Genomic DNA, 27,626 nt, shown 5'->3' with positions numbered 1-27,626 from the left:
TAGCATTTCCGATGTAGAAAATCTGGTTAGAATTTGCATTTCTAACAAGCCCTAAAGGTGTGCTGATGTTGTTGGCCTGGAGAACAAAGTTGGAGAACCACTATTCTAGATTAAAAATTCTGTGTTACTATTATTTATTTAGTGAGCACCTATTAGTATGTGTCAGGATCTTAGGGTATTGTATTTCCAATACTTATGTCAATCCTGAAATAAAGGTGTGTCTTATTACCATTTACACCCGAGGAAGGATGCTCGAGGCACCGACCCAGCCAGTGAAACGGAACCTGAGTGAGACTCAGGCTCAGGTCTGTCTGCCTCCCGGGCCCCAACTTGCCTCCACAGAATGCAGTTTTATTCAGCTTTATATCCTCAGCACCAAAACCTCCCACCTGCCCTATGATAGCATCTCTAATAAATGTTTATTGAATAATTTGAGCTCTGTATCGATCAGAAATAGTCAAGGAAAATGCTAGTGGTTCTTGAATGAAGAAAATGAGAGAAGATATTCAGGTGAGGAGAAAATTATATTGAATGTCCTTTATGTACCCACATTTAGTATAATGAAAGCATTTCCTACTCTCTCTGTGTATTTTTAGCATTGTACTATATAATTATATGTTTAAAATGCCCCAAAACTGGTGTGCCATGAATAGGGACTCTTGCATGGAGTTGTTTCTGATCATGAAGCCACTTTTCTATAATCAGCTAGGAGTCTGCTCCACGGCCCACCCATGGGTTCAAGGTAGCCTTCTGAGATTGAAAATTAGCTCTGTAAGTCATGCTCCTGAACTTTAATAGTATAGTAAAATAAGCACCACTTCGAGGATGATTTTTCAAGTATTCCCAGAGAATTACTCCATTTCCCAAAGCAAAGAGAGAAACTTTGTCTGAGCCTGCTCTTGGAACACTGAAGTCATCCACTTCTATACCTTTTTCTTTTCTCTTTCTATTAAATATTTAACATGTGATAGCTATAAAGAATAGAATGGCAAATATTTATCACTAATAACCTTAAATGTAAACAGATTAAATGCTTCAAACAAAACCATAGGATAGCTGAATGAATAAGAAAACATGACCCATGTATATGTTGTCTACAAGAGACCCAGCTCAGAACAAAAGATACACACAGACTGAAAGTGAAGGGATGGAAAAAATATTTCATGCAAATGGAAATGAAAAAAAAGCAGGGGTAGCAATAGTTATATCTAACAAAATAGACTTTAAAGTAAAAGGCCATAACAAGGGACAAAAAAGGTCACTACATAATACTAAAAGGATCAATCCAACAAGAGAATATAACCCTGGTAAATATATATGTACTCAGTGGATAGATCATCCAGACAAAAAATAAACAAGGAGCTCTGACCAGGCAGCTCAGCTGGTTAGAGGGTCATCCCAGTATGCCAAGGTTGCAGGTTCAATCCCCTGTCAGGGCACATGCAAGAATCAACCAGTGAATGCATAGATGGGTGGAACAGCAGATCTCTCTCTCTCTCTCTCTCTCAAATCAATTTTAAAAAATCTACAAGGCAACAGTGACCTTAAATGACACAATGGATTGGATGGATGTAATTGATATTTACAGAACATTTTATCCCAAAGCAGCAGAATATACATTCTTTTCAAATGCACATGGAACATTCTCAAAGATAGACCACATGATAGTACACAAAATAAGTCTGAACGAATTCAAAAAGATTGAAATCATATCAAGCATCTTCTCTTACCATATATTATGGAGCTAGAAATAAATGCAATAAAAAAAAAAACTGAAAAAACAGCTCTGGCGGATGCCTGTGGACCAGAGAGTCCCAGGTTTGGTTCCTGCTAGGGGCACATACAAAATTAAAAAATAATAATAATAAAAATTAAAAAATTAAAAAACTACAACATTCAAACACACAGAGGCTAACTAGCATGTTATTAAACAATGAATGGTTTAACAATGAGATCAAGGAAGAAATTTTAAAATTACCTGGGAACAAATGAAATTGAACATACCAACAACCCAAAATTTATTATACACAGCAAAAGCATTCCTGAGACGGAAGTTTATAGCATTACTGGTCTACCTCAAGAAGTAAGAAAATCTCAAATAAACAATTAACCCTACACCTAAAACAACTAGAAAAAAGGACAACATACAAAGCCTATAGAGTTCAGTAGAAGGAAGGAAATACTAAAGATCAGAGTGGAAATAAATTACAGAGAGAGACTAAAAAAATAATAATACAAAAGATCAATGAAAGCAAGAGCTGGTTATTTGAAAAGGTAAACAGTATTGATGAACCATTAACCAGACTCATTAAGAAAATAAGAGAGGACCGAAATAAATAAAATCAGAAATGATAGAGGAGAAGTAACAATTGATACTACAGAAATGCAAAGGATTGTAATAAACCACTATGAACAGCTATATGCCAACATATTGGACAATTTGAGCAAAATAGATAAATTTTTAGAAACATACAATCTTCCAAAACTGAATCAGGAAAAAACAGAAAACCTGAATAGATTGATTACAACTAAAGAAATTGAGGCAGTAATCAAAAACTCCCAACAAACAAAAGTCCTGGACCAGATGGCTTCACAGGCAAATTTTACCAAACACTTAAAGAGAAACTAACACCTATTATTCTTAAATTATTCCAAAAAATTCAGGAGGAAACACTTCCAAGCTCTTTTTACGAGACCAGCATTATCCTAATTCCAAAACCAGATAAAGACACTACAAAGAAAGAAAATCATAGGCCAGTATACTTGATGAACATAGATACTGAAATCCTCAATAAAATATTAGCAAACAGGATCCAGCAACACATTTAAAAGATCATACACCATGATGAAGTGGGATTTATTCCAGAGATGCAAGGTTGGTACAATATTTGTACATCAATAAACATGATAGATCACATAAACAAAATGAAGAATAAAAATCACATGATCTAATAAATAGATGCAGAAAAAGTATCTGATAAAACCCAGCACCCATTTATGATAAAACTCTCAGCAAAGTGAAAATAGAAGGAACATTCCTCAATATAATAAATTCCTCAATATAACAAACCTATGGCCAACATCATACTCAATGGGCAAAAACTAAAAGCATTTTCTTTAAGATCAGGAACAAAACAGAAATATTCGCTTTCACCATTCGTATTCAACATAGTACTGGAAGTCCTCACCACAGTGATCAGATAAGAAGAACAAATAAAAGGCATCCAAATTGGAAAAGAGGAAGTAAAACTGTCGTTATTTGCAGATGACACAATGTTGTACATAGAGAACCCTAAAGACTCCACCAAAAAACTAGTAAGTCTAATAAGTGAGTTCAGCAAAGTAGTAGGTTACAAAATTAATATTCAGAAATCAGTGCCATTTTTATATATCAATGATGAACTATCAGAAAGAGGAATTAAGAAAACAATCCTTTTTGTCATTACAACAACAACAAAATAAGGTACTTAGGAATAAATTTAACCAAGGACCTATACTCAGAAAATTATAGGACATTGAAGAAAGAAATTGAGGAAGATACAAATAACTGAATGTACCGTGTTTATGGATTAGAAGAATTACCACCATTAAAATGTCTATACTACCCAAAGCAATCTATAGATTCAACACAATTCCTATTAAAATACAAATGGCATATTTCACAGATCTAGAACAAACATTCCAAAAATGCATATGGAACCAAAAAAGACCCCAAATAGCCTCATCAATCTTAAGAAGAACAAAGTTGGAAGTACCATAATACCTGATATCAAGCTATACTAAAAGGCCATAGTAATCAAAACAGCATGGTACTGGTATAAAAACAGACATATAGATCAACAGAACAGAGTTGAGAGCCCAGAATTAAACCCACACCTTTATAGTCAATTAATATTTGACAGAGGAGGCAATATTTGACAATGGAGTAAAAAAATGCTCTTTAATAAATGGTATTGGGAAAATTGGATAAGTACCTGCAAAAAATGACAATAGACCACCTTCTTACACCATACACAAGAATAAATTCAAAAGACTTAAATGTAAGTCATGAAACCATAAAAATCCTTGAAGAAAACATAGGCAGTACAATCTCAGACATCTCTGGTAGCATATTTTTGCCAATATATTTCCTTGGATGAAGGAAACAAAGAAAAAATAAACAAATGGGATTACATCAACTAAAAAGCTTTGCACAGCAAAAGAAACCATCAACAAAATGAAAAGGAAACCCACTGAATGGGAGAACATATTTGGCAATGATACATCTGATAAAGAGTTCATTTTTAAAATATATAAAGAATTTATAGTATTCAACATCAAGAAGACAGACAATCCAATTAAAAAAAAAAAAAGGTAAAGGACCTGACTAGACACTTCTTCAAAGAGGACATACAGGTGGCTGATAGACATGTGAAAAAATGCTCAACATCACTAATCAGAAAAGCAAGTGAAAACCACAATGAGATGTTACCTCACACCTGCCAGAATGGCTATCATCAAATTAACAAACAACAAGTGCTGGCAAGAAAGTGGAGAAAAGGAAACCCTCGTGGGAATGCAGACTGGTGCAGCCACTGTGGAAAACAGTATGGAGTTTCCTCAAAAAATTAAAAACAGAACTGCCTTTTGACCCAGTGATCCCACTTCTGGGAATATATCCCAAGAAACTCAAGACACTAATGCAAAAGAATATATGCACCCCTATGTTCATTGTAGCATTATTTACAATAGCCAAGATCTGGAATAGCCCAAGTGCCCATCAATAGGTTATTGGATAAAAAAGCTATGGTACATTTATACAATGGAATACTATATGATCATTAAAAAAAGAAGAAGTAAGTCTTATCTTTTGTGACAGCATGGATGGACCTGGACATTATTATGCTAAATGAAATAAGTCAGTCAGAGAAAGACAGTTCCATATTGTTTCACTCATATATGGAATAGTATGAACAAAATAAACTGAGAAAACAGAAAGAGAGGCATAGATATGTGGGACAGACTGACTGCTGTCAGAGGGGAGAAGGGTTGGGGGACTGGATGAAAGAAGATGAAGGGATTAGCCGAAAAGCATACATTCATAACACATAGACACGGACAACAGTGTGGTGATAGCCAGATGGAAAGGGGGTGGGGTTGGTGGAGGGTGGGCAAAAGTGGGGATAAGAGGGATGGAAAGAGATTGCTTGGGGTGATGGGCACACGATGCAATGTGCAGATGATGTTTTATTTAGTTGTGCACTTGAAACCTGTATGGTTTTGCGAACCAATGTCACCCCAATAAATTCAATTTTAAAAATAAATAAATAAAATATTTAATATGTAAGATCCATAGTCCTGGCTGTGTCTCTTTTCCCCTGAGGCAGAAAGAACACAGTTTCCTCATTTCACCTCTGTATCAATGTGGGGGGTGGGCTGAGGAAATAAATTGCATATGTTAGAGCCTTGGACGGTAGTGATAGAGACAGTTTGCAAGCTAAGTGGAATATTTGAGTGGAAAAATAAATTTAAAAATCCAGACATCTAGTCTGTTGTTACATAAGAGCATGGTAAAGTAAGGGCATGGAAGACAGCCAGGCAGGGATTCAAATTCTGTTCTCTCTTACTTGCTGAGTAACCTTGGGCAAGTGACCCTGTCACTCTGAGCCCTGTTTTCCTCTTTAAAATGGGGATGTATAACTTGCAGGTTTGTGAAAGGCTTATAGATAATATATGTTCAGTGTCTTTTATATAAGGAGGCTTAGTAAATGGTAGCTGTTGTTATCCTCTCTGTTCGTACTTCTTCCTATGCTGGGATGGAATTTCTGCATGAAAGAGGAAAAGAGGAGAAACGTGTTAGTGGCTGACCCCCTCCACACTGCTGCTTTTGCTCCTGTGCCTCCTCCTCTCCTCCCACTTCAGACTTTAGGAGCCCCTTGATCAACTGAATACAGTAATGTTCATAGGGTTTACCTACAATAATTATTAAATATGACTGCAATGTTTATAAAGTCCTAGTTAGGGACTATCAGTAACATTATAAAATATCCTGTTTAAATTGATGTTGCTAGAACCCCCTAGAGGGCTGTGGTTACCAAGGTGTAGACCTGTTACCATCATTTTTAAGCCCTTGGGCATAGAATCTATGCCCACTGACCTGGAGATCTCTTTCAAATACCTTAAGACTTATAAAGAGACAAAATACAAACATGACGATGCTTCTGATAAGTTTAACATGCACTTAAATGTCACGGCAATGTAAGGGATTGTGTATTTTTGTTTATTTGTTCTGATTTATACATATAACTAACTTCTGGCTGAAATTCAATCTCTATTCATAGTTAGCAGCATGATAACTAATTTTATTTAGTAAGAAAAGGGAGTAGTCTAAAACTTTGATTAAGAAAAATAAGGAACTTTACCTGAACAAATTTCAAATGGATCCATTTAAAACAAAACTAAGTGGCACTTAACTGGTTTGCAAATCGGGGCCTATTTATCTCAGCAAAATAACTCATCTTAATTTACCCCTAAAATTGGCTTTATTATTACATTTAATTATACTAGAAACTTGTTAAAGACTTATAGCTTCTCTCTGTCCCTTTAAACTGTACTTTTTATAGACAGTAATGGAGTATTGGTAGAATAACTTGATTTCCAAAGAAATATGTTTCTAATATTTTCCTCTTTTTATTGCAGAAATTGAAACAAGTTGAAGAAACAAAAGAGGATCCTGAGAGTAGATTATCTAAAATTTCCCTGGAGTCATTCAATAAATATAACAGCAATACTGTGATTTTATTAGAAAAAGAGAAGTCTCTGAACAAGGTTGAAGGACGAAAGGAAGAAAAAGAAAAAAATGAAGAGGCATCTTTGAGTAGCTCAGACAAGCCCAGGGTAGACAATTTGGAATCTTTGAGTGATTCTTTATATGATAGCTTCTCTTCCTGTGCGAGTCAGGGTTCAAATGATGCATAAAGAACTTCCCCACCCCACCCCTTTAGTGAGCTGGAAATTGAGCACTTAAGAAGCAGGGGTTGGGAGGGAGCAGGCAGAGACGACAACAATAAACTATTACTACATCAGAGTGTTGTCAGGTTCGCAGCAAGCAACGTACTGGAACTTTCTTCTTTTACAGGGCAATAAAGATAGACTCCATTCGTTGTGCTTCATAACGATTAAAAGTAAACACCCATGAGACAGAAGACTTAATTTTGCACTTTTTTTTTTGAATACTTGTACAGAAGTTGTAAATTTTTTGGAAAAGAATTATATTTGTAGCACAAAAAGAGAGCGAGACAAAAGCAATAAATTGAATCAGTGCCATGCTCTTGAAATGATGTACTAAGTCTTTTAGAAGTTGATGATAATATATTTTTTTAAATTCCAACTAAAGTTTTTGTTCAGTTCATCATCCTAGTGCTCAAATTGTTTGTGAGTACACTCTGTAAACCTAAAACAGGGCCTGCCAAAAAGAAGAGGCTCATTGTCATCTCCAACTCACAATCTCAATTCGATATAAACTTTAATTCTAGTGCAATTTCAAAATTGTTGCCAGAATGATTCAGGCTCTAGTAATAAGTATGATTCTACTTCTGCTGAGAAATGTAAAGGGTACTGAAGTGGGACACTGATCCCTAGGATGTGTATCAGAAGTGACCTAATTATATTTTCAACGGCAGATTTTCCCTCCAAGCATTTCCTTATATCCTATTCTACTTAGTCCTTCACTATGATTTGTAACATTTTTTGTTGATTTTTATTTTCCTGCTCTTTTTTTAGAATCTGGGCACTCTAGAATGAAAGCAAATTTCTATTTGCAATGTTCACTTTAAAAAAATGTTTAAATGGTTGGTGCTATGAAAAATTCTTACTTTTTAATATCCTTCTTTTCTACAAAGTCTGTTTATATATGTAAGGATAAATTCTATTTTAAAGGTTATGTGTATTTTCTAGATGTGAACTATTTATAATTACTTCTGTACAGGAGCTTGTAAATTAGGCATCATAGAAATATTTTTAGGATCTGTATGGTTACTTTAGTACACACTCATTTCTTTAAAGACTATTGTATGATCAGTGTTATTTGGTAAATTTGTGCAATTTGTTATATTTGAATTTTGTCTTAAATGAAAATTATGTAAAGTGTCATTGTCTTTCAGACTTCTAAAAATTCTTGTTTCATTTCTGAATAAAAGTCATATCACCGTCGAACCCTCTGAAAGCTTAAAAGAACTTGTCTAAGGAGCCTTTGGCCCAATTAGTTATTTGAATCGCACATGTGCTCCAAGGATGTATTCCCTAAGGAATGAATCGGCGCTCTTGCTCCAGAGATAATCATTGAGCCAACTGTCAGAGTCTGCAGACAAACAATTAATGGTCAAAGCAGTTCAGTCTCAGTCTCCCCGAGGGGTTAACCAGCTAGAAATGAAAGGAAGGGGGTGCAAAGGGCGAGGAGTCGGAGGGAGATACGGAATGATCTCTGCAGAGGAATTACAGGAAAATCTTTTAAGCCCATTTCCAGACCTGCTCGCCTGCAGGATGGGGAAGTAAATGATCAGCGTCCCGGCCCGCGAGAGCTGCCTCCAAGAGGTGGCAGGAGAAGGTGAAGAGTGGCAACGCTTATGAAGCTATTTCCACGGAAATGGATGCTCCCTGGGGATTTGGGAGCAGGTGGGAACGCGCGGAATTGGGGGCGGGGGCAACTAGGCTCGGCGGCGGGCGGCGGGCGGCGGGCGGCGGGCCAGCGGGCTCCCGTACCACCTGCTGCAAAGCTCGGCGGCGAGAAAGGCGGACGCAGCCACCGTAGCACCGCGGCGTCCCCGGCAGTACTCCAGGTGGGTCGTTGGAACAAGAGAGGAAGAATGCGATAGGGAAGGGGCCGGAGCAGCCGGCGACCGAGTCCTGGGCTGGGAAGGCGCGGTACAGGAGCGGGTGCCGGAGCATATTCTAATGACCCGCGACTTTGAGGAGAACAGGATGAAACTGCGGCCTTTTGGAGAAGGAGATAAAGGAGAGAAACTCCCTTCTTCATTGCAATTTGCTTTCCAGTGGAAGGTCCCGACGGTACTGCCGGGGTGGCCCTCTCCCCGGCAGTGTCACCGCACCCTCCAGTGGTTCGCGCAGGCTGACGAAAGGAGGGAGGGCTGCTGGGGCCAGCGCGCCAGTCAGGGCAGGGGCCCGCCACACCCCGCCCACCCTGCTGCAGCTGTAGCCAAGCCCGGTAATGACCGAGGGGCTACTCAGAGGAAGAGCGGGCGCAACTGCGCGGGGCGCCCTAGGGCGTCTGCAGGTGTGCAACTTTGTCCGGCGTACAGGAGCGCGCCCCCAGCCCCAGTTGGCTGGAGCCGACTCTGCCTTTGGGAACCCGCCAGCAGCGGGGAACTGGCCAGCCCCTGGAGCGTAGAGGTGTGGGGAGTGTGCACCTATGGGCAGAGGGCCCGCCGGGCACGCAGTCTTCGACCCCACCTCTCAGGTCCCGCAGTCAGCGCCGGGCCAGTCCCCATGGCACCTGCTGCGCCCTTGCAGCGCGTCACCATCTCCAGCCTCTCCAAGTTGGAACATTACACTCTTTCTCTCCCCTGGCCTCCCTGTCCTAGGGACGTGCGGAGGCTGGAGGAGAGGGCGATAGATAGGGGGCGGGGACGTAGACAGTCTCAGTCTTCCCCGCCCGCCACCCCCGCCCCATCTCGGCAGCCGTCACGTGGTGCCTGGAGTGGGAGGTGGGGAGAAGAAGCCAGACTTTTTGGGTGCTCAGGATCGCCAGTAGTTCCTTTAGTCTCAGCCGCCAACTCTGGAGACGCGGTGCTCTGCCCGAGAGAAACTGCAACCAGCAGTCGGGAGCCCCGGCGCGGGCGATGAGGGCGCCGCTGGCGGCACCTGCGGCTCCTCTCGGCGGCGACAGTCGCCTCGGCGACAGCAGCGCGGGCCACAGAAGCTTCGGCAGCCACAGCCGCTGCGGCCCGGGCAGTCTCCTACGCGGTCGCCGCCTCTGAGGCACCTGCGCGCTCCCGGCCCCGCGGCTCCGGGAGGATGTGGATCCTCGGCATCGCAGCAACATTTTGCGGATTGCTCTTGCTTCAAGGTAAGACGAAGAGGCCAGCAGCCCAGCCAGGGGCGCGCACCGCTTTTACCACCCGCCCCTTCGTCCCTGGGCGCCCAGTGCTGCGCAGAAATTGCCCAGCTGGAGTTCGGCGGTGGCTGATGCCCAGAGGCGCTGGGTGGGAAAGTCTTTAAGTCGCGCACTGCTGGAGGAGAGGCAGAAGCCGCGGATTTGCAGGACTCGAGCTGCAGATGCTCGATTCTCTGGCTGCACTGTCGGAGGAAGGACTGGGGATGTGGGAGGGTCTGAGCGTTGTTGGGGCCTCCCAGAGGGAGAGGGACAGATAACCCCCAGCCCCGCCAAGTTGTCAGGCGTCTCTAGCAACCCGTGGGAGTGGCGCCGCCGACAGGTGAGCGGCGCGCTGGGCAGCCGCCGGGCAGCCTGTGGTCCAGGCGCCCGGGCTGTGTTGGTGCGCTCTGAGCGCGACCGATATGGGGCAGGGAGGGGCCAGCGTGGGGAACCAGGCTCATCTGCGCGGGAGCAGATCCGAGCGGAGCAGCTCTTGAGGGATAAGAGATGCAAAAACGTCTCGCTCCTTCTTTCCAGTACAGGACCATCTTTTGAAGGAGCTTTGCAGAGCTAAGACCCCGACCGGGGGCTCTAACCAAGTGGTGTCCCTGATAGCCCGGAAGAAAGGGCTGTAGTGTGTCGCTGCCTGGGGTACGCGCGCGAGCACAACACACGCTCCTCTGCAGTCGCTGCGGCCACTCCTGCTGCTGCGGAACAGTCCCAGAGTAGGCCGGGGACTTGGGGCGCAGTAGTACTTTGTGTCCGGTACTTCCTCCCGGGTTCCCGGGTAGTAGTGTAGGGAGTCTCGGAGCCACAGCACGGAAATTCGGACATCAAAAATTAAGTAAAACTAAAAAGAAGTCTGCGACTACAACCGCGAATGGTGCCAAAATAGTAAGTAATTTGTAACCAATTAACAATTAGGCAAGCCCTTCTGCGTAGACTGAAGCTGATGCTTGTCTCTGGAGCTACTTAGCTCTTGGGGTTGTATACCCCTCCTTGCAACTTCCCTGTGGAAAGACCAGGTGGGGTGTTGCACTGGCTCTTTGTTACAGGAGCGTGGGTCGAGGTGTAGCGGGCAGAATTCCACTTTATCCTACGGGACCCTGGTGCCCGCGCCGCCCCCTGCCGGCTTCAGCCACGTAGGCCTTACTCCAAAACGCTGCAGCGCGGAGCCCTAGCGCTCCAGAGGCTGGATGGGCAGGGGAGGGTCTTGGCATCCGTGATCTTTGGAGGGGCTGGATCTGAACCACACTATTTCTGTCCCGCAGGCTTTGCGCTGCAAATTCAGTGTTACCAGTGTGAAGAATTCCAGCTGAACAACGACTGCTCCTCCCCGGAGTTCATCGTGAATTGCACGGTGAACGTTCAGGACATGTGTCAGAAAGAAGTGATGGAGCAAAGTGCCGGTAAGAGCCTGGCAGCCCTCTCCTCCCTTCTCCAACCTGGGCCAAGGTGTGAGTGAGGGAGTCATTCAATTACAGGAAAAGGGACTGACTTTGATTTAATGCGTACACACTGGCTATCGCAGATTTACTTTTACAGTGCTGGGAAAATGAAGAGTTCCAAGTTACTTTAGTCTCATTAGACTTAATTACCAGGGCTTCTCCTCAAGGGATTCAGGCAGGAAAGTGCATTTAATGAGTGGTTCTCCTCTTTTATTTACTCCCTTCACCTCCCTCTGCTAAAAGCTGATCGGGAGGCTGGGAAATAGATGGATAACTGGCTGTGCTTGGACAACTAGACAGCACCCTGTGAGCAGTGTCAGCCTGAAACATAAAGCTAGTTGAAGTGCCCGGAGGTCAGAGCTGGAAAACAAACGTGTTTTATTATAGAGCCACACCGTATTTCTTTGAAGAGCACCACAGGATCTTTATTTAATTGTAGAATTAATGCTTCACATTCCAGGCACAAATTGCCAAGATCTTTCGAAGGATTGTGGTTCTCAGCCCCACACGCTTAGTGGCGGGTCAGCGGGCTGGGTTATGCAAGGAGCCTCGGGAGAGCAAACCGCCTTGTTGACTCCAGCTGGCCAGAGTCTTCTCACTGAGGTGGATCCCCAGCTCCTCCCAACAGTCTTATCAGAAACCAAAGTCCCCAGAAGTGCAACTGGAACTGTGGGGACCTGGGTGGAACTATTGCTTCAATTCCAAGGTCAAACCCATAAACAGAATTTGCCATTTTACAAATATTGAAAAAACGGGAAATAGCTTCTGTTGTGGGGAGAGCCCCAAAAGATTCACTTCAGGATTGATTCAGAAGAACTGACATGTAGGCTCATTCAAATTCCTAAGAGCTTCATAGGAGAAGCTTTACTCTGGCGAAGTAGCTGCTCCCAGTGTGGCCGCCCAGGAAGAATCCACACCCCTCTCAGGACAGGGTCCCTTTGTATAGGGGTTAATAGTAAAACCATATGGTGGGTGGTCACGTAGGCCACCAGAAAGAACAATGAATTCTTAAATTAACAGATAACATCAGGCAGGTATCATACTCTATACATTCATGAACCTCCTTCCAGAGACCTGACATTTATCTTTGGGTAGCGTTCCTGTTCTCTGGGTAGTTAGCCAAGCCTGAGGCCACAGAGAGTTAAACAGAATATCCAGCATTTCCCAGACGCCTTACTGCCGGAGCCATATGGCATCTAAAGTGAGCTCCCCGACCACAGCCTCTGGTGTGTGCTCCTGAATGAACCCAAGCTCTGCTCCTCTTCAGTTTGCCGAACTGCACTGCTAACAGAGCCTGATGTAGGGATGGAGCTGTTAAATGACCTTCTTTTTTAAAAAATGAATTTATAGGGGTATAACATTGGTTACTAAAGTTATACAGGTTTCAGGTATGCAATTCTGCTTACATCATCTGGATACTGTATTGTGTGTTTACCACCCCAAGTCACATCTCCTTCCGTCACCATCTGTCCCTCCTGTGCCTTCTACCACCGCCCCCTGCCCTGCCCTCTGGCAGTCAACAGTTGAATGAGCCCCTTAACCCACTGGCAACTTAAGGGAAAGGCTATAGTTTTAAACCCAGCTTCTTGGGAAAGTAGTTTCTCCTTAGAGAAGGGCTTGGAAATGCCTTGTCACCAACTACAGTTATTTGGGGAGCAGATGGGTTGTCACTGTGCTGTGATGTGTGTGTCATTTTAAAGGCCATTGTCTATAGTCCCTTATTGGTCTAGGTGTGGATTTTTGCCACCCAAATCCCTCTTCTGGGAAATCTGAAACATAATTGTTCTCAAGAAGAACCAGCCCCACGATAAACAGAGTGCATTTCTTTGTCATATGGGATTCTGGCTAATGAGAAAGTAAAAAAAAATAAAAACTTAGTGATGATTCTTTAGTGAAGGTTGAAAAAGATGATTTTGACAAGTTGGCTCTTTTCTGCTTGTTTCATTCCTGAGCACTGTACCTGAGCCTACGTGCACGGCCCATCTGCCAAAGGGGCTGCTGTGATCTGAGTCAGGATCACTCCGAACACTTGATTATTACTTTAGAATATTTGAACTTTCTTCCAGGCAATAGATTAGAGGCTGTTCTGTGGACACATTAGGAACTTCTTCAAAATCCTACAGGCCACTGCTTACCTGGGTATCATGTTTTATAACCTGGGATACGGTGGAGATAAGGAGAAAGATATGGACCAAATTACAGCCAGAAGAGGTATCCCTTTTCTGAGACATTCCTTCCTCTGTAAAAGTATACCTAAGATGAAGACCACACTCTCATTTCAACATGCTGTGTTTCATCGGCTTCATTCTCTCCTCCACACCACACTGTAAAGAAGGCAGCGCCAGCAGTGGAATACCCACTTATCCACGGGAAACTTTAGCACAGATGGTCGTCAGCGCCTGGCCTGAAGTTGCTATTAGCTTGGGTCAAGGTGAGCACCTTGTCTACAAACCAGGTTCTTCTGGCCATATGTCCTGGACCAAGGGGGCGGGCAGAGACTGAAGCGATAAGGTAGTCTTGGTGATGAAGTCTGAGAAACAAACAGTTAATAGGCTCAAAGGAAAACATAGTTACAAAGGGAAGAGTGGGAATTCTGTGCACATGGACAAGGCATATCAGGGCTTGAATTCAGTAGAAAGCAGCCGTAAGTTCCTGAATCAGAAGAACGATGTTCAGGGGGCAGCTGATACTTCCATTTTCATCTCCATGTAATTGGTAGAGACCAGTCGATTCAATAACTATGGACTGTCCTCCTGTTGGCAGTGATGGAGAGCCAACCTGAAACTGATGGTTTAGTGACAGCAGCAGAGTGCAGTGGTTACAGTGGCGAGAGCTGACCTCCGGTGTGTGCCCTGTGCGCCCCACTCATCCTCCAGGTGGTGTGCGCCACGTAGAGGATCTCATGCAGTCTGGTTGGTAGTGCTCCTTTGAGTCCTTTGTTTCCCAAGGCCACAATGCATCAGCATTTAATTCTATTCCAGGATCAACTTCTCCACTCTGAAGAAAGAAAGTCAAGTCCGAATTTCTGTTTGTTTGCTTGATCAGTAACATACATTGTTCTCAGAATCTTTGTGTGTGAGAGCTGACAGGGCCCAGTGACTCACGGTTAAGGGTACACGTAGGAATCTTCCTGGGAATTCTGTTCAAATCCACATGCCTGGGCCCCCTTGCCCCTCCTCCCCTCTCCGCCCACAAGAAGCCAATTCCCCGAGTCTCTGGTACATCTGATCATGGGTCTTTTATAAACTCCTCAAGTGATTCTGGGTGCCCCTAAGTTGCAAACTGCTGACTGGACCACCCTTTAAGTGTTATAGAGAAGGAAAATAAGGGCCAGAAAGTTACACGTCTGATCCTAGCCCAGCAGCCAGCTGTTACTAGAAGCCGCCTGCTTCCTGGGCCAGGTTTGCCTAAGAAGATAGTTCAGGCGAAGTGCTAAAGGCTCGTTGTCTGCCAGGTTCACCTGAACAGGCTAGTGAACAAGCTGAGTGGACAGGCCCAAAGTAGGTATTGAAGGAATATGAGAATCCACCAAAGGATTTTTAGTTGGAGTGTTATGTGGACTGGCATTTTTCATAAGTATGACACGAAAACCGGGGCTTTAAGTGGACTAAGATTTTAATGAACCAAGCAAGTTTGACATTAAACAGTAATGAAAGACATTCTCTTTCCAAAAAATACCAGCAATGCAATATGCCCAGGTCTTCAGTTAGTCCTTTCTGGATTAAGTCTGCAAACTCAGCTCTTTGAGTTTTGAGGCACAGGTACATTTAATTTTCAGTTGGGAAGTACATTTAAAATTAACCTTTACCTATTCCCCAGAGTGGCATTCCTCTTAGGCCCGTGCTGTTATTTTCTGCTGCTCTTTATCCTCTTGGCCATTTCTGGAGCAATGAGGCCCCTCTGTGGGGAGGGGACCACTTGCCTCTTCCCTTGTCCCTGCTAACTGATATTTAAGTGTTTGCATAAGGAAGGACTTATTCTCACTAGCTCTACACTTAATGAGTTAGCAACTGCTTACCAGCACCCTTGATAATGACATTTCTTTTGCTCTTGCTATTCACTGCACTCTGAAAAATATTTAAATATTGATTTTCATTTCAGGATGAAGCCCCCGACCCCATTACAATTGTTAAAACCAGGGTGTAAAGAATGCGAATTTGCATTTGTTTGACAGTGCAATCTTGTAATTAGAGTTTTTCCTCTTGACTAGATACAGTGAAAGGGGCATAATTTAATTTTTATAGACTAGCCAATTTCTGCCCTTAGTAAAATATAGCTCTGTCAGTGAGCAAAATGTTACAGGTTCACCTAAACCTTATTTAAAAGTTAAATGTAGTATATTGAGAGAAAGTTCATGGTCTGAATCGGTAACCTAATCGATCTCTTTACCCATCCTCTGCAACATGCATTAATCTATTTGTCTGTTTTGCAATACAAGAGTTACTGATTTATATGCCATGTTGCATCTGCATTATGGCTGTATAAGCAATGGCAATTTTCCTTTTGGATTACTTAGTTGCTCATTAAGTTGAACTGGGATGGCTCCATGCCTTGGATAGGTTAATTTTATGCTTTATTTTCTCATGAACTAAATAAGGAACAGCCAGTGAGGGCCTGGTGTCCCTAAAATAATCAGTCATCCACTCTTAGTTGAAGGAAATGGAAAGCTAACCATGGCCTATGTTATCTTAAGTCTATGCTCTGCTTAATTTCACCAAAATTTAAAATATTAGGCACTAGTGTGTCATCGGGGTGGGCTTGGCAGGCACAAGGACCAGTTCTGCTAATCAGTATTATCTCACAGTCCCTTTATATCTACATTCTCTTCAAGGTGTGGTGCACATACGGCATACCTGGGTTTGTGTGTATATTGTTACATTTTGCATGTACAGATGCTCTTTAATGTAAGATGGGGTTATGTTCTGAAAAACCCTTTGAAAGTTAAATATATTGTTAGGTTTAAAATGTATTTAACATATGTCAGCTACCAAACATCAGCCTACTTGGTTTCTGCAGAATGCATATTGCTCTCATGCCATCAGAAGTAGAAATACCACAAGTTGAACCATTATAAGTTGGGGACTGAATATCTGTATACATTTGCATACACACATATACAATTCATGTAAGAAAAATGAAAATACTAAGTCCCCCTTTGCAGATGTTCAGAACGTTAATTACTTATCCCTGTTGGATTAGAGACATGAAGACTTTTTCTAACATCTTTTTTCAGAACAACTTTGTTGGGATCACCTTGATATCTGTGCATCTTCGAGGGCCTCCGTCTGCCCTACATCCTTCCTTCTCCTCCCACTGCTCACCTGTCATCTCCTTTTAGACGTCGCACTTCCAATCCTTACTTTCTTACCCTCAAATCCAGTTTGAGTCAATCAGATGGGCTATGGACTATGCTCTAAGAATAAAGTGGGGGGAAAATTGCTATATTTTAACTTTGCCAAGAAGACTTCAACAGGTTAAAATACTGAAATAAAAGGATTCAGATGTCAGGAAAGATATCCCTGAATATTAACATCAGCCCTGCTAAAAAGGTTTCCATGTCAAGTTCAATAAAGTTATGAATTACATAGGGAAAGATTCTGTACAATATCAGTGAGTGTCAATATCACTACCTCCCTCTTGGTGGGACACTGAACACCTTCCTCTTTGAGGCGAAGCATTTCCCAATGAGTTCGCTCACTTAGTTTTAGAGAAGTGTCCACCTCTCCTGTAGACGGCATAGTGGGCAGAGGGTGAAGGTTAAACATCCTTAGTCCCAGGGCTCTCCAGGCAGTGGAGCATTTGTTTATGCTGACGATCCAGCTGGACAGGCCGCCGGAGATGGCCTCCCCCCTCCACAGCTGGGCCGTTGGAACTGAACCGGCTCTCCCACAACACGAATTCCTCACAGCACGATTTCATGAAAGCTTCCCTCATTGATGGTTTTCTTAACGAGTTTAAACAGAGGCTTCAAAGCTAGGATTTTTTTTTTCCCCAAGTGAAAAATGAAACAAAGTATGAAAACAAAACACACCTTTTCTTTGAACTTTGCAAAGGGAATCTGCTTCCCTTATATATTCCTGACACCACAAGATCTGACTCTACAATCTGCTTCCTCTGTCTGTCTCTGCCTCTCCTTTCTTTTCCTCTTTCATACTTCGGGAATGATTGACTGACTTAGGCCCCAACCTACCTGGCAAAGGTTTATTAGCACACATCGGAAGGCTGCAGCAGCCCAGCCGAGCCTCGTTTGGAGCTGTCCAATGAGGGGCAGTCAGCTTCCTTAGAGAAGAAAGCACCCCGCTCAGCTCCCCATGCTTCCGTCTTTGAAGAGGTGGCCTGACATCCCTGCGGCTTAGCTTGCACCCCTAGGAAACACAGAAGCAGGCCATCTCTCTTCTGGAGACACAGAAAGACAGTGAAAAATAACCGTCTGAAGGAATTAATCCTAAAAAGGGAAACTTGCCAGAATGCTCGCCAGGAGCTGCTCCATCCACCATCCACACCTGCCTAGGAAGGCTGGCCCTGGGTCACTCTGCACACTACTTCCTCATCCCTCACCCTGAAGGAGTCCTTGAATTCAACCTTGAATTCCTCCTACTTGGATCCTCTTAGCCAGCCTCGGAGGTTCACAGTCAGATAACATCCTCACCTGACAGTTGGCAAATCTGTGATGCAGAGAAGTTCAGCAATTTGCTCAAGACCACATAGTCATTGGAATGAAATTCAGATCCTTTCCCTCCCCTGGGATATTTTCAATCATTATAAGGACATTCTGTATATATTTTTTCTTTTTCTTTTCTTTTTTTTGCATTTTAATAATAATTATATTGAGATATAATTTACATGCTACAAAATCCCCCCTTTTATTGTGTGCAATTTGTGTTTTTTGTTTTTTTTTATCCTCACCCGAGGACATTTTTCCATTTTTTGTTCAGATAGAGTGGGAGGGAGAGAGAGGAAGAGAGAGAGAGAGAAACATCGATGTGAAGGGACACATCGAGTGGCTGCCACCCGCACAACCGACCAGGGCTGGGGACAAACTGCAACCGAGGTACGTGCCCCTAGTGGGAACTGAACCCGGGTCTCTCTGGACCGCAGGCCGACGCTCCAACCGCTGAGCCAAACCGGCCAGGGCCAATTTGTGGTTTTTAATATATTCAAAGTTGTGAAGATAACTGAGTTGCAAATATATTTCTAATTTCAGAACATTTTCATCAGCCCAAAAAGAAACCCTGTGCCTGTGAGCAGTCACTAATTTGGGAACCAGTAATGTACTTTGTGTCTCCGTGGATTTGCTCTTCTGGATATTTCATGTAAATGGAATTGGCCTTTGTAACTGGCTTCTTTCACTTAAGATAATGTTTGCAAGTTTCATCCGTTTCATTTCCCATTTTGTGATGCATCTTTCCTTTTGCTTGTGCAGGGATCTGAAGAGAACACTCAAGTTGCCAAATCCCTGAATTAGTGGCGGTGGGATGGGGTGGGCTGTGAACCATTGACTAATTAGCCAGTGTTGAGTTGAACTAAAATCATGTGCCAAGAGTAAGTCATTGTGGGGAGCTGAACAGAATTTGTGTTAATCAAGCATCTGCTTTGTGCAAAGCACTAGGATTTTCATCCTTTGCCTCTTTGCCCACTGCTATTTAGTAAAGAGTTAATGTGCTTTTCAATGAAGGGATCTTGAATTGGTTTATGTGAACCACAAGAATCCTCAGGTACCTGGATGTGTTAGTCCTGATTCCTGGAGCTCTTATCAGTGATGCCAGCTGCCTGTCCCTACATCTGGCCCCACCCATAGGCCACAGCCCTCAAGAAGCATTTACAATAGCCAAGACAGGGAAACAATTCAGTGTCCATGAATAGATGTATGGAAAAAAGGACAGTGGTACATATATTCGATGGAATATTACTTGGCCATAAAAAAGAATGAAATCTTATCATTTGTGACAGCATGTATGAACTAGAGGGCATTATGCTAAGTGAAATAAGTGAGCCAGAGACAGACAGATACATGATTTCAATTACACATGAAATCTAAAGAACAAAATAAATGAGCAAACAAAATAGAAATAGACTCATAGATATAGAGTGTGGACTGGTAGTTGCCAGAAGGAAGGGGGCTGGGAGACTGGGTGAAATGGGTGAAGGAATAGGGAAGTACAGATTGGTAGTTACAGCATAGTCACAGAATAGGGAATAGAGTCAATGATATTGAAATAACTATGTCTGAGGCCTGGCTGGTGTGGCTCAGTGGTTGAGCATCGACCCATGCACTAAGAGGTCAACGGTTCGATTCCCAGCCAGGGCACATGCCCAGGTTGTGGGCCAAATCCCCAGTGGGGGGCATGGAGGAAGTGGCCAATCAACATTCTTTCTCTCCCTCTCCCTTTCTTTCTCTCTAAAATCAATAAGGAAAAAAAAGAAAGAAAGAAAGAAAGAACTATGATGCCAGATGGGTACTGGAAATACAGGGGGGATCACTTTATAAAATATGATAGTCTAACCACTAAGCTGTACATCTGAAACCAACACAAAATAATATTGAAAGTAAAAAAGAATAATACACCTCTTAGTCTAGGAAAGAGCTTAACTTATAACTTCACAGATGAGAAGACTGTGGTGCAGAAAGGAGTTTTCTTTCCTGAGGGCATAAACATCATGGTCTGTCCATTTCTTTCTTCCCCTGAGAAGGCTGAGGGTAGAACAGGTGGAGAGGTATTCTGGGGAGAGGTTCTTCATGGAGACATGATTCAGGTACAAGTTGTCATCTACAATGAGTAGTCGGTGAATGTGCACAAGCCTTTTTGTCCCAAACCAAATCCTTGATTATACCCTTTATGTAGGCAGAACTTCTTACTCCTCTAGAAGTGGGAAATCTCTTTTCTTTTTTTTTTTTTGTTATTCTCTTCTTAAAAAGTAAGCTGATTTTCCCTTGCCTTGCAGTTTTCATTGTGGTAGAAGGGATTGTATTTTGGGGGGCGGACAATTGCAGGCGAAAGTGTGTTTCCTTCCCGGGCATTCCACAAAGACTGTATCTATCACTTAGGAGTCTCAATCACATCTGTGATGAATCAGCTTGCAACTAAACAAAAGAGTTGTGATATATGCCATTTATTCTTGATCTCCATGGTAAACTGTGGGTCATGGCTACATTGTGATTCAGAAACTGTTTTCTTGGGCCAGAGCTAGAGGGCAGCGATTTTCAACTGGTGTGCCATGCAGGGCCACTCACATGCTGTAAGCATTTTTAAAACATGCAGAACCTGACTCTTTAGACCGGGGCACTGACCTCTTTTCCCTTAGACTTCCAAATAAAAATGACAACAGCCAACCCAACAATAGCTGTCCGGTGTGAATGAATGAACATTATACCTATTTTTTATCAGATCGGCAATATATATAGTGTATTTTTTGGTGTGCCGCAGAATTTTAGCAATTAGTTTTTGTGTGCCATGAGATGAAAAAGGTTGAAGTTGCTGCTATAGGGCATGTTATCTTATTAGTTAATTACTTCCAATCTTCTGATGGCTTCCAATGGTTCAAAGCAAAGCAGGAGATGACCTGAATTAAGTGCTTTAGGTAAGGTGAAACCATAAAGTTTGTAATAAATGGATTTTTTTAAGGAATGCATTTAAAAAGAATAAAGCAGTGATGTTTCAAGGTGTTGATCCGAGCTTTATGACTTTGCAAAGCAGGAGAGGGATCCGGATGCAAAAGTGATGAAGTGTTGTATTATTTTAAGGAAGTTGTGATACTTGGTCCAGTGATTTTCATTTCTCACTGGACATGGACAATAGCTCTTTATGTTTTTCCATTTCTTGGACTCGTTTGGGAGGGCAGAAGGACGGCTGGAGACAGTGCCAGAGGCGGGTGGCACTGGGCCGGCGCTCAGCTCCTGTGTCGGCGTGTGCAGAGCTCAGCCCGAATATGAATGTGCAGAGCACCTCGCGTGCCCTCCGCGGAGGCTTCTTCAGAGAGCACCCGTGGAGGCAGGTGCATATGTGATGCTAGGCGATGGGTTTTAGACACTGTTTTATTGCTTATGCAAAATTTAGCAAACCACTTGGGTTCCCCGGTCTCTTTCAGAGAATCTGTTCAGAAATAACAAGAGGCTGGACAGGTTGACTAGTTTTCCAGCCTGCGAAGACATCCAAATTAGGAGTGCAAAGGGATCTTGGTTTCAAAGCGGGCCCGAGGTGGTTTTGAGAATTTCCCTGCCCTGAGAGGGAAGGGCAGAGCGTGGAAGGAGCCATCCTGCAGCGTCAAGTCAGCTAACTTTCTTTGAAAGGCAGAACAACTTTCTACTCAGCCTGTTGGAAGGGAAAGAAGAATAAAGCCAGTCAGAAACAGACATCTTACCTAAGAGTAGGTTAAACTCCAAAGAGACTAGACCACTCGTGTGAAACCTGAGCCTGCCCAGGGGTCTGCTTACCTGCACCTAATGAGAAGCATTGCTAGACTTGACCTTCCTGGTGTAGGTGAGGCCAGGGTGACTGACGGCTGTTCTGACAGTTTCATCTGTTCGGTGTTCTCCACCAACATTTTGCCATCCTGGTCCTGTCAGTGTTTCAGAGTATCTCTTCCTGATCAAATTGAACCACTGCCTCCTTCACCAGAGTTCACTCATGGTTATCATTCCTGTATACCTGCTCCTGGAGGGACCCCGTCCATGCCCATCTCTCCTCTCTGTCTCTCTCCCTCTCTCTGTCTGTCTGTCTCTCTCTCTTTCTTCTCCACTTTCTTTTTTTTAAAATTGCCACCTGAGGCTATTTTTTCTATTTATCTTCAGATAGAGTAAGAGGGAAGGAGAGAGAGAGAGAGAAACATCGACGTGAGAGGGACACATTGAGTGGCTGCCTCCCGCATAACCCTGACCAGGGTCAGGACAAACCACAGCCGAGGTGTGTGCCCTTGACCAGAATCAAACCCACGGCTCACTGGTCCACGGGCTGACTCTCCAACCGCTGAGCCACACCGGCCAGGGCCCACCTTTCTTTTTACTTCCTCCCGGCCTCTCCTGCACACATGCACACACACAGTCACCCACTCACCGGTGTGCAGACCCTCAGTAAATATTTACTGAATGAGTATATTTGAAGAAATAAAGTTTCAAGCTAAAAGAGATTTATCAGCAATTAAAACATATTATATCAGAAATGAGGGAGCTTAAATCTCTGCTATAAGAAGAAAAATAGAATAAATCTTATTTTAATATAACTTTTGTTTTTTAGTAAAACTAGAAGTAGCCATCTGATCCCTGTTAGTAACAATTGCATTTAAAGAACATCTCTGCAATCCACCGAGTGTTTCTAGTTTGTCAGCTTGCTTTCAAACTGATCTGGCTGTGCTTTTGAAGAGGAGTGTTGTGTGGAAACACACACACACACACACACACACACACACACACACACTAAACTGAGGTCAGCTAACTTGGTAGTCTTGCTAGCTGGGGAATGGGTCACCACCCAGGCAATCCTATCAGCTGCTTTCTGTTTCAATGTTCGTCCTAGGATATGTTTATTGATTTGGAGAGAGGAAGGGGTAAAAAAAGAGAAAGGGGGAAACATTGATTGATTGCCTCCCGTATGCTCCCCGACCTGGCATCGACCCACAACCTAGGTATGTGTCCTGACCTGGAATTGAACCTGAAACCTTTCAGTATACAGGACGATGCTCCAACTAACTGAGCCACTGAAGCAGGGCTCAGCTGGTGGTTTAAGTTATCTGGACCTCTGTTTGACCTGTCTTGGTCATGAACTCCCTTAGGAAGAAAGTAACTGCCCCCGTAGTCATACACCCCCAGCAAACCTCTGCCCCCCCACCCCCCGCCCCAGCCTCTCCCACACAGGAGATGCAAGTTAAGAATACAAGTGGGCATGTTCCATAACAGTTCCAATTTAGACTTTCAGCTGGCAAATGTCATTCTAGACCATTTCGTTTGGACAAACTAAAGCACAGAGGGAAGTAGGGGAAAAAGACTCTTTGCTTTCCTACTGTCTTGCACTTACATGGTCTCCCTGGACAGTGAGACTCCAACTCATTGCTGTATTCTTGCCCCATTTATTGGATACCATTAGTATCGCTGTCATCAAAGCCAATGCCAGTCTCGTGTCGAAGCCACAGGAGCTCTGGCGCGGTGGCTCCTGGGCACCAAGGCACATGTGGTCTGGCCCCTTCCTCCGTCCGCGGGGCAGAGCTTCGGAAGAGGACTAACCAGCTGCCAAATTCCTCTGTGTTCTTGCTGCCGCCCTAGGCTTCACTCGTGTATCACTTAAGAATGTTTTTGCTGCAAGTTACAGGGACTTAAACCATAAAGACATTTATTGTTTACCTAACAAGATAGTCCAGAAGTAGGCAGTCTTGGTGTTACTGTCACAGCTCAGTGATGTCATCAAAGACCCAGGTGCTCACTTTCCTAAGCACGTTGGCTTTTTTCTACAGGCTTGTGGCCTCTTGGTCCCAAGGTAGCTGCTTATAGTCAAGGTAAAGGGAAGGGACAGCACCAATGAGTTTTTCCCTTCAGCTTTTCCTTTTTTTTTTTTAATCCTCACCCGAGGACATTTTTCCATTTTTTTGTTCAGATAGAGTGGGAGGAAGAGAGAGAGAGAAACATCAATGTGAAAGGGACACATCGAGTGGCTGCCACCCGCACGACCCAACCAGGACCAGGGACAAACTGCAACCGAAGTACGTGCCCTTAGCGGGAACCGAACTCAGGTCTCTCTGGACCACAGGCCGACACTCTAACTGCTGAGCCAAACTGGCCAGTGTAGCTTTTCCTTTTAATAAGGAAACAAAAGCTGCCCCCAAGCGAACTCTGCTTATCTTTCATTGGTCAGAACCTTGTCTCGTGGCCACTACTTGCCGTAAGGAAGACGACAAGGGGTGGCCATTGGGAGGCCTGCCGTCAGGGTCGGCCCAGCCGCCTTTTGAGAAATCCCTGCATGAAATTGGGGAAATTCCAGCACAATGCTTCCAGGGGCCCCTCGAGAGAGAACAGGGATGCTTCGCTGTCCCAAACACCACCCCCCTCATGCCTTCAACAAACACAGAGTGCTTCACCATGAATCATTGTCAAAGTTTGGAAGGGAGAGAAACACATATACTAGCAAGTGCTGCCCTGAGTTCAAGGTGTTCATGACAGTCCCGAATTTTGGTTCAGTAAACACTGAGATGTGAGTATAACTGTATTTTAGCAGGAGGATATTTTCTCTAGCGAGAATGCCATGTTCATGGTGAGAAATACAAGGGTTGGGTTAAATGTTCAGATATTCTTGACTCATCCCATCTAGAGCCATTATGCCACCAATAACTATTTTTTCCTACATTTGGGTGAATTTGTGTGCAAGGAATTGATGATGAACCTCTGTGTCCCACTCTGTTAATCTTACCATTTCAGAACAATACTCTGAAAGACGTCAAGGTTAAAAATGCAGGAACAGTTTCATAAATCATTGAAGGGCACTGTTAATGCTGAGATAATAAGTCATAAATATCTATTCCTTCAACCCCCTGTGGCAACCTGGGGGGCAAAGACACCAGCTGAGGAAAAGTAAGTAACTGTGCAGAAGACTTTCTGGCTCAGAAACATAAAAATGAGTAGAGAAGTCCAAATCTAATGTGAAACTAAAGTAAAACTAACAACTGGCATCATACATTATGGCTTGGGTGTTTGCTCACCATAATTAAGTTGGCATCAGTGGTTAACAGCCTTAAAAATTTACCTTAATAGAAAACTTTGGGAAAAAGTAATCAAAGGCTTCTGAATAATGAAATCAACACATCCCTATTATGAGGAAAAACAATGTTCTTGTGGAATTTTGTTTCATGTCTGTCTTGTTTTGTTGTGGCTGTTGTTTTAATAGACACCTTTATTTTTACTCTTAGGGGTCATTGCAACTCCTTAGCATTGCTCTCGATTTCTGGTCTGCCCATTGGGCTGCAAGGGACTGATGGCGCCGCGTCAGTGTGGACGTGCAATGCAGAACTTGCTGCTTCCCTTTCTTTTGGGGGGAGGAACTTTAATAAATGGATTGTAAGCATTCTTGTTTGGTTCGTGTAGCCACCTGCAGCTGAAATAGATGGAGCTTCTTTGGCTTTTAAAATATGCATATCCATGGCAAAGGCAAGGTAGTTAAGAGCCAGGACACAGAACTATCCAGAAAAGGACCCCCTTCCAGATCTTCTCCTCTTCTTATGCCTGATAAATGGTACCCGTGATGGCAGTCACAAGGCACACTTATAGCTGTCTTTTCTTCCCGACGTGTTCTCATTACAATGCAGGGACTGTCAGAATTCCTCATGTAGTGTTCTTTAAGAAAAAAATATACACGGAGACAGATCGGAGATCTTTTTTCTTGCACTTTCTTTCAAAGCTCAGTGAAAATGCATATAGTTCATTCCAATTACCCATTTCCAAACATTTTTCTTTGAGGAGCTGTTCCTAGTCCTGCATGGAATATTTATTGTGATATAATCATAACTCTGGTGCAGTAAGTGTTGGTTATCTTTTGAGGAGAGGAAGATTAGTCTCACTCCCAGACGGGCATTCACACAGGTAGCAGTAAGCTGTGGAAGTTGGACTTTAAAACTAAATTACATAACATGGGGTGGAAAGAATGGACTATTAAAGACTCTGTTTAGAAATGTCCATCTCTATACCAGCACAGAGAGCAGAGGCAAAGAAAACTATTGAAAAATATAAATGCATGATGGTCCATAAAGGAGGGGAAGCACCTGCTTTATGCCTCTATTTCAACTGACCATTGGAGCAGAGACTAAAGTGATAAAACCAGGACAATAACTTATTTAGAAGCATGTATAGCAAGTAGGTCCTAAGAGGACTGTAGCCCCATCTCTGGGATGGGCCGAAATTGCAAGTCCATCAGTAGGGGGCAAGGTGGGCAGAGTGCTCCGCATCCTTGTTCCGAACCAGTACAGCTGCACTTGCCCAGTAAAACCAGTGCTAAGTGGTTATTGTTTGATTCTCAAAGTCCAGAGGCTATTTGATTAGAAGATTAATTGGAAAATACTTCCCAGCCCCACAGACAATCACCACCACAGAATGAAGTCCTAGGACCCCGTGCAGAGCTGCAGCCAATGCAAGCTGGTGGGCCCAGAGAATGCCCAGTGGGTCTACTGTTTTCTTACGCCGGTTCTGAGCAAATTGAGAAACAAAACAAGAAACAAGGCAGAGGAGCCAAAAATGTCACCATTGTTACTAAGACTAGGTTGGAGGGAATACAGCATTGGGGTTGAAAATCAAACCAGCTTCCAGATTAGCATCTCAGATTAGCTGGGTCACCCAGTGACAGACAAGGCCGGACAGGGGAAGCTTCTTGCCCTGAGGGGCAGCGCGGCACACCTGTTTGCTATGATCTACTCGCTCCCAAGAAGAAAGAGGGACGACTAATGTGTGCCCAGTCTACTCTTCCCAAATGCACCTATCAGATATGTCCCTTAGAGAAGAGGGAATAGAGAGGTGTAGAGTCAGGAGCTACACTAATTGAGTTCCCTTCCCGCGGAGGGAAACATCAAGATTGGGGGTAACTAGTCCTCAGTTAGTCTTCCCTCAAGCCCAGCGCACTGAAAGGGCCATTCAGGAGCCCCCCAAGGCCTTTGAGGAGTGAATGAAGTGGTGCAATAGCACAGATGTTTGCGGCTATGTCTGTCGCATACGCACTCATGACATCGGTCATCAGCATGAGCAATGGCCAGGCATGTTTCACTGAAGCCCTTGTTTTGCTGTGACATGTCAGCGAGATAACCAGATGCACAGCCAAATTGTGAGGAGCCCTTATTCACCGGCGGGCTACAAGGGATAGTTTCCCCAAATCGCAGCCCCAAGCTTCCTTTGTTCTTTGTTTATAAAGGCACAAACTACAGAAATAACTACGTTAAAAAAAACCTACATTCTTCTTGGTGCCGCTTAATTGGTGTCGGGCTGGTGCAGACTGCTCCAGAGACGGGGAATCCGTTGCAGGGGTCAGGGCCATCGTTAATCTCTCTTTATGGTCCCTCCAAGTTTCCAAGGCATCATTACCCCCTTGTCTGCATGGTTCCTCTGCGTGTCGGTCCCAGGGCTTTTT

The 27,626-nt window shown here is 43.6% G+C and overlaps 2 protein-coding genes across 2 annotated transcripts in view; both read left to right on the top strand.

Annotated features, from left to right (window-relative positions):
- The window catches only part of NCKAP5 (NCK associated protein 5), a 650,664-nt gene extending 642,901 nt beyond the window's left edge, over positions 1-7,763 (top strand). Inside the window, exon 16 of the mRNA XM_036254823.1 lies at positions 6,679-7,763. Coding sequence (XP_036110716.1) covers positions 6,679-6,957 — 279 coding nt within the window. The 3' untranslated portion in view covers positions 6,958-7,763. The remainder of the gene's footprint in view (positions 1-6,678) is intronic.
- A 2,073-nt stretch (positions 7,764-9,836) lies between these two features.
- LYPD1 (LY6/PLAUR domain containing 1) overlaps positions 9,837-27,626 on the top strand; it is a 35,171-nt gene continuing 17,381 nt past the window's right edge. The window contains exons 1-3 of the mRNA XM_036254507.1: positions 9,837-9,906; positions 10,034-10,063; positions 11,362-11,499. Of these exons, the coding sequence (XP_036110400.1) occupies positions 9,837-9,906; positions 10,034-10,063; positions 11,362-11,499 (238 nt within the window). The remainder of the gene's footprint in view (positions 9,907-10,033; positions 10,064-11,361; positions 11,500-27,626) is intronic.

The sequence above is a fragment of the Molossus molossus genome, unplaced genomic scaffold, assembly GCF_014108415.1.
Source record: "Molossus molossus isolate mMolMol1 unplaced genomic scaffold, mMolMol1.p scaffold_m16_p_11, whole genome shotgun sequence".
NCBI lineage: Eukaryota > Metazoa > Chordata > Mammalia > Chiroptera > Molossidae > Molossus > Molossus molossus.
This window is presented reverse-complemented; position numbering and strand designations above follow the sequence as displayed.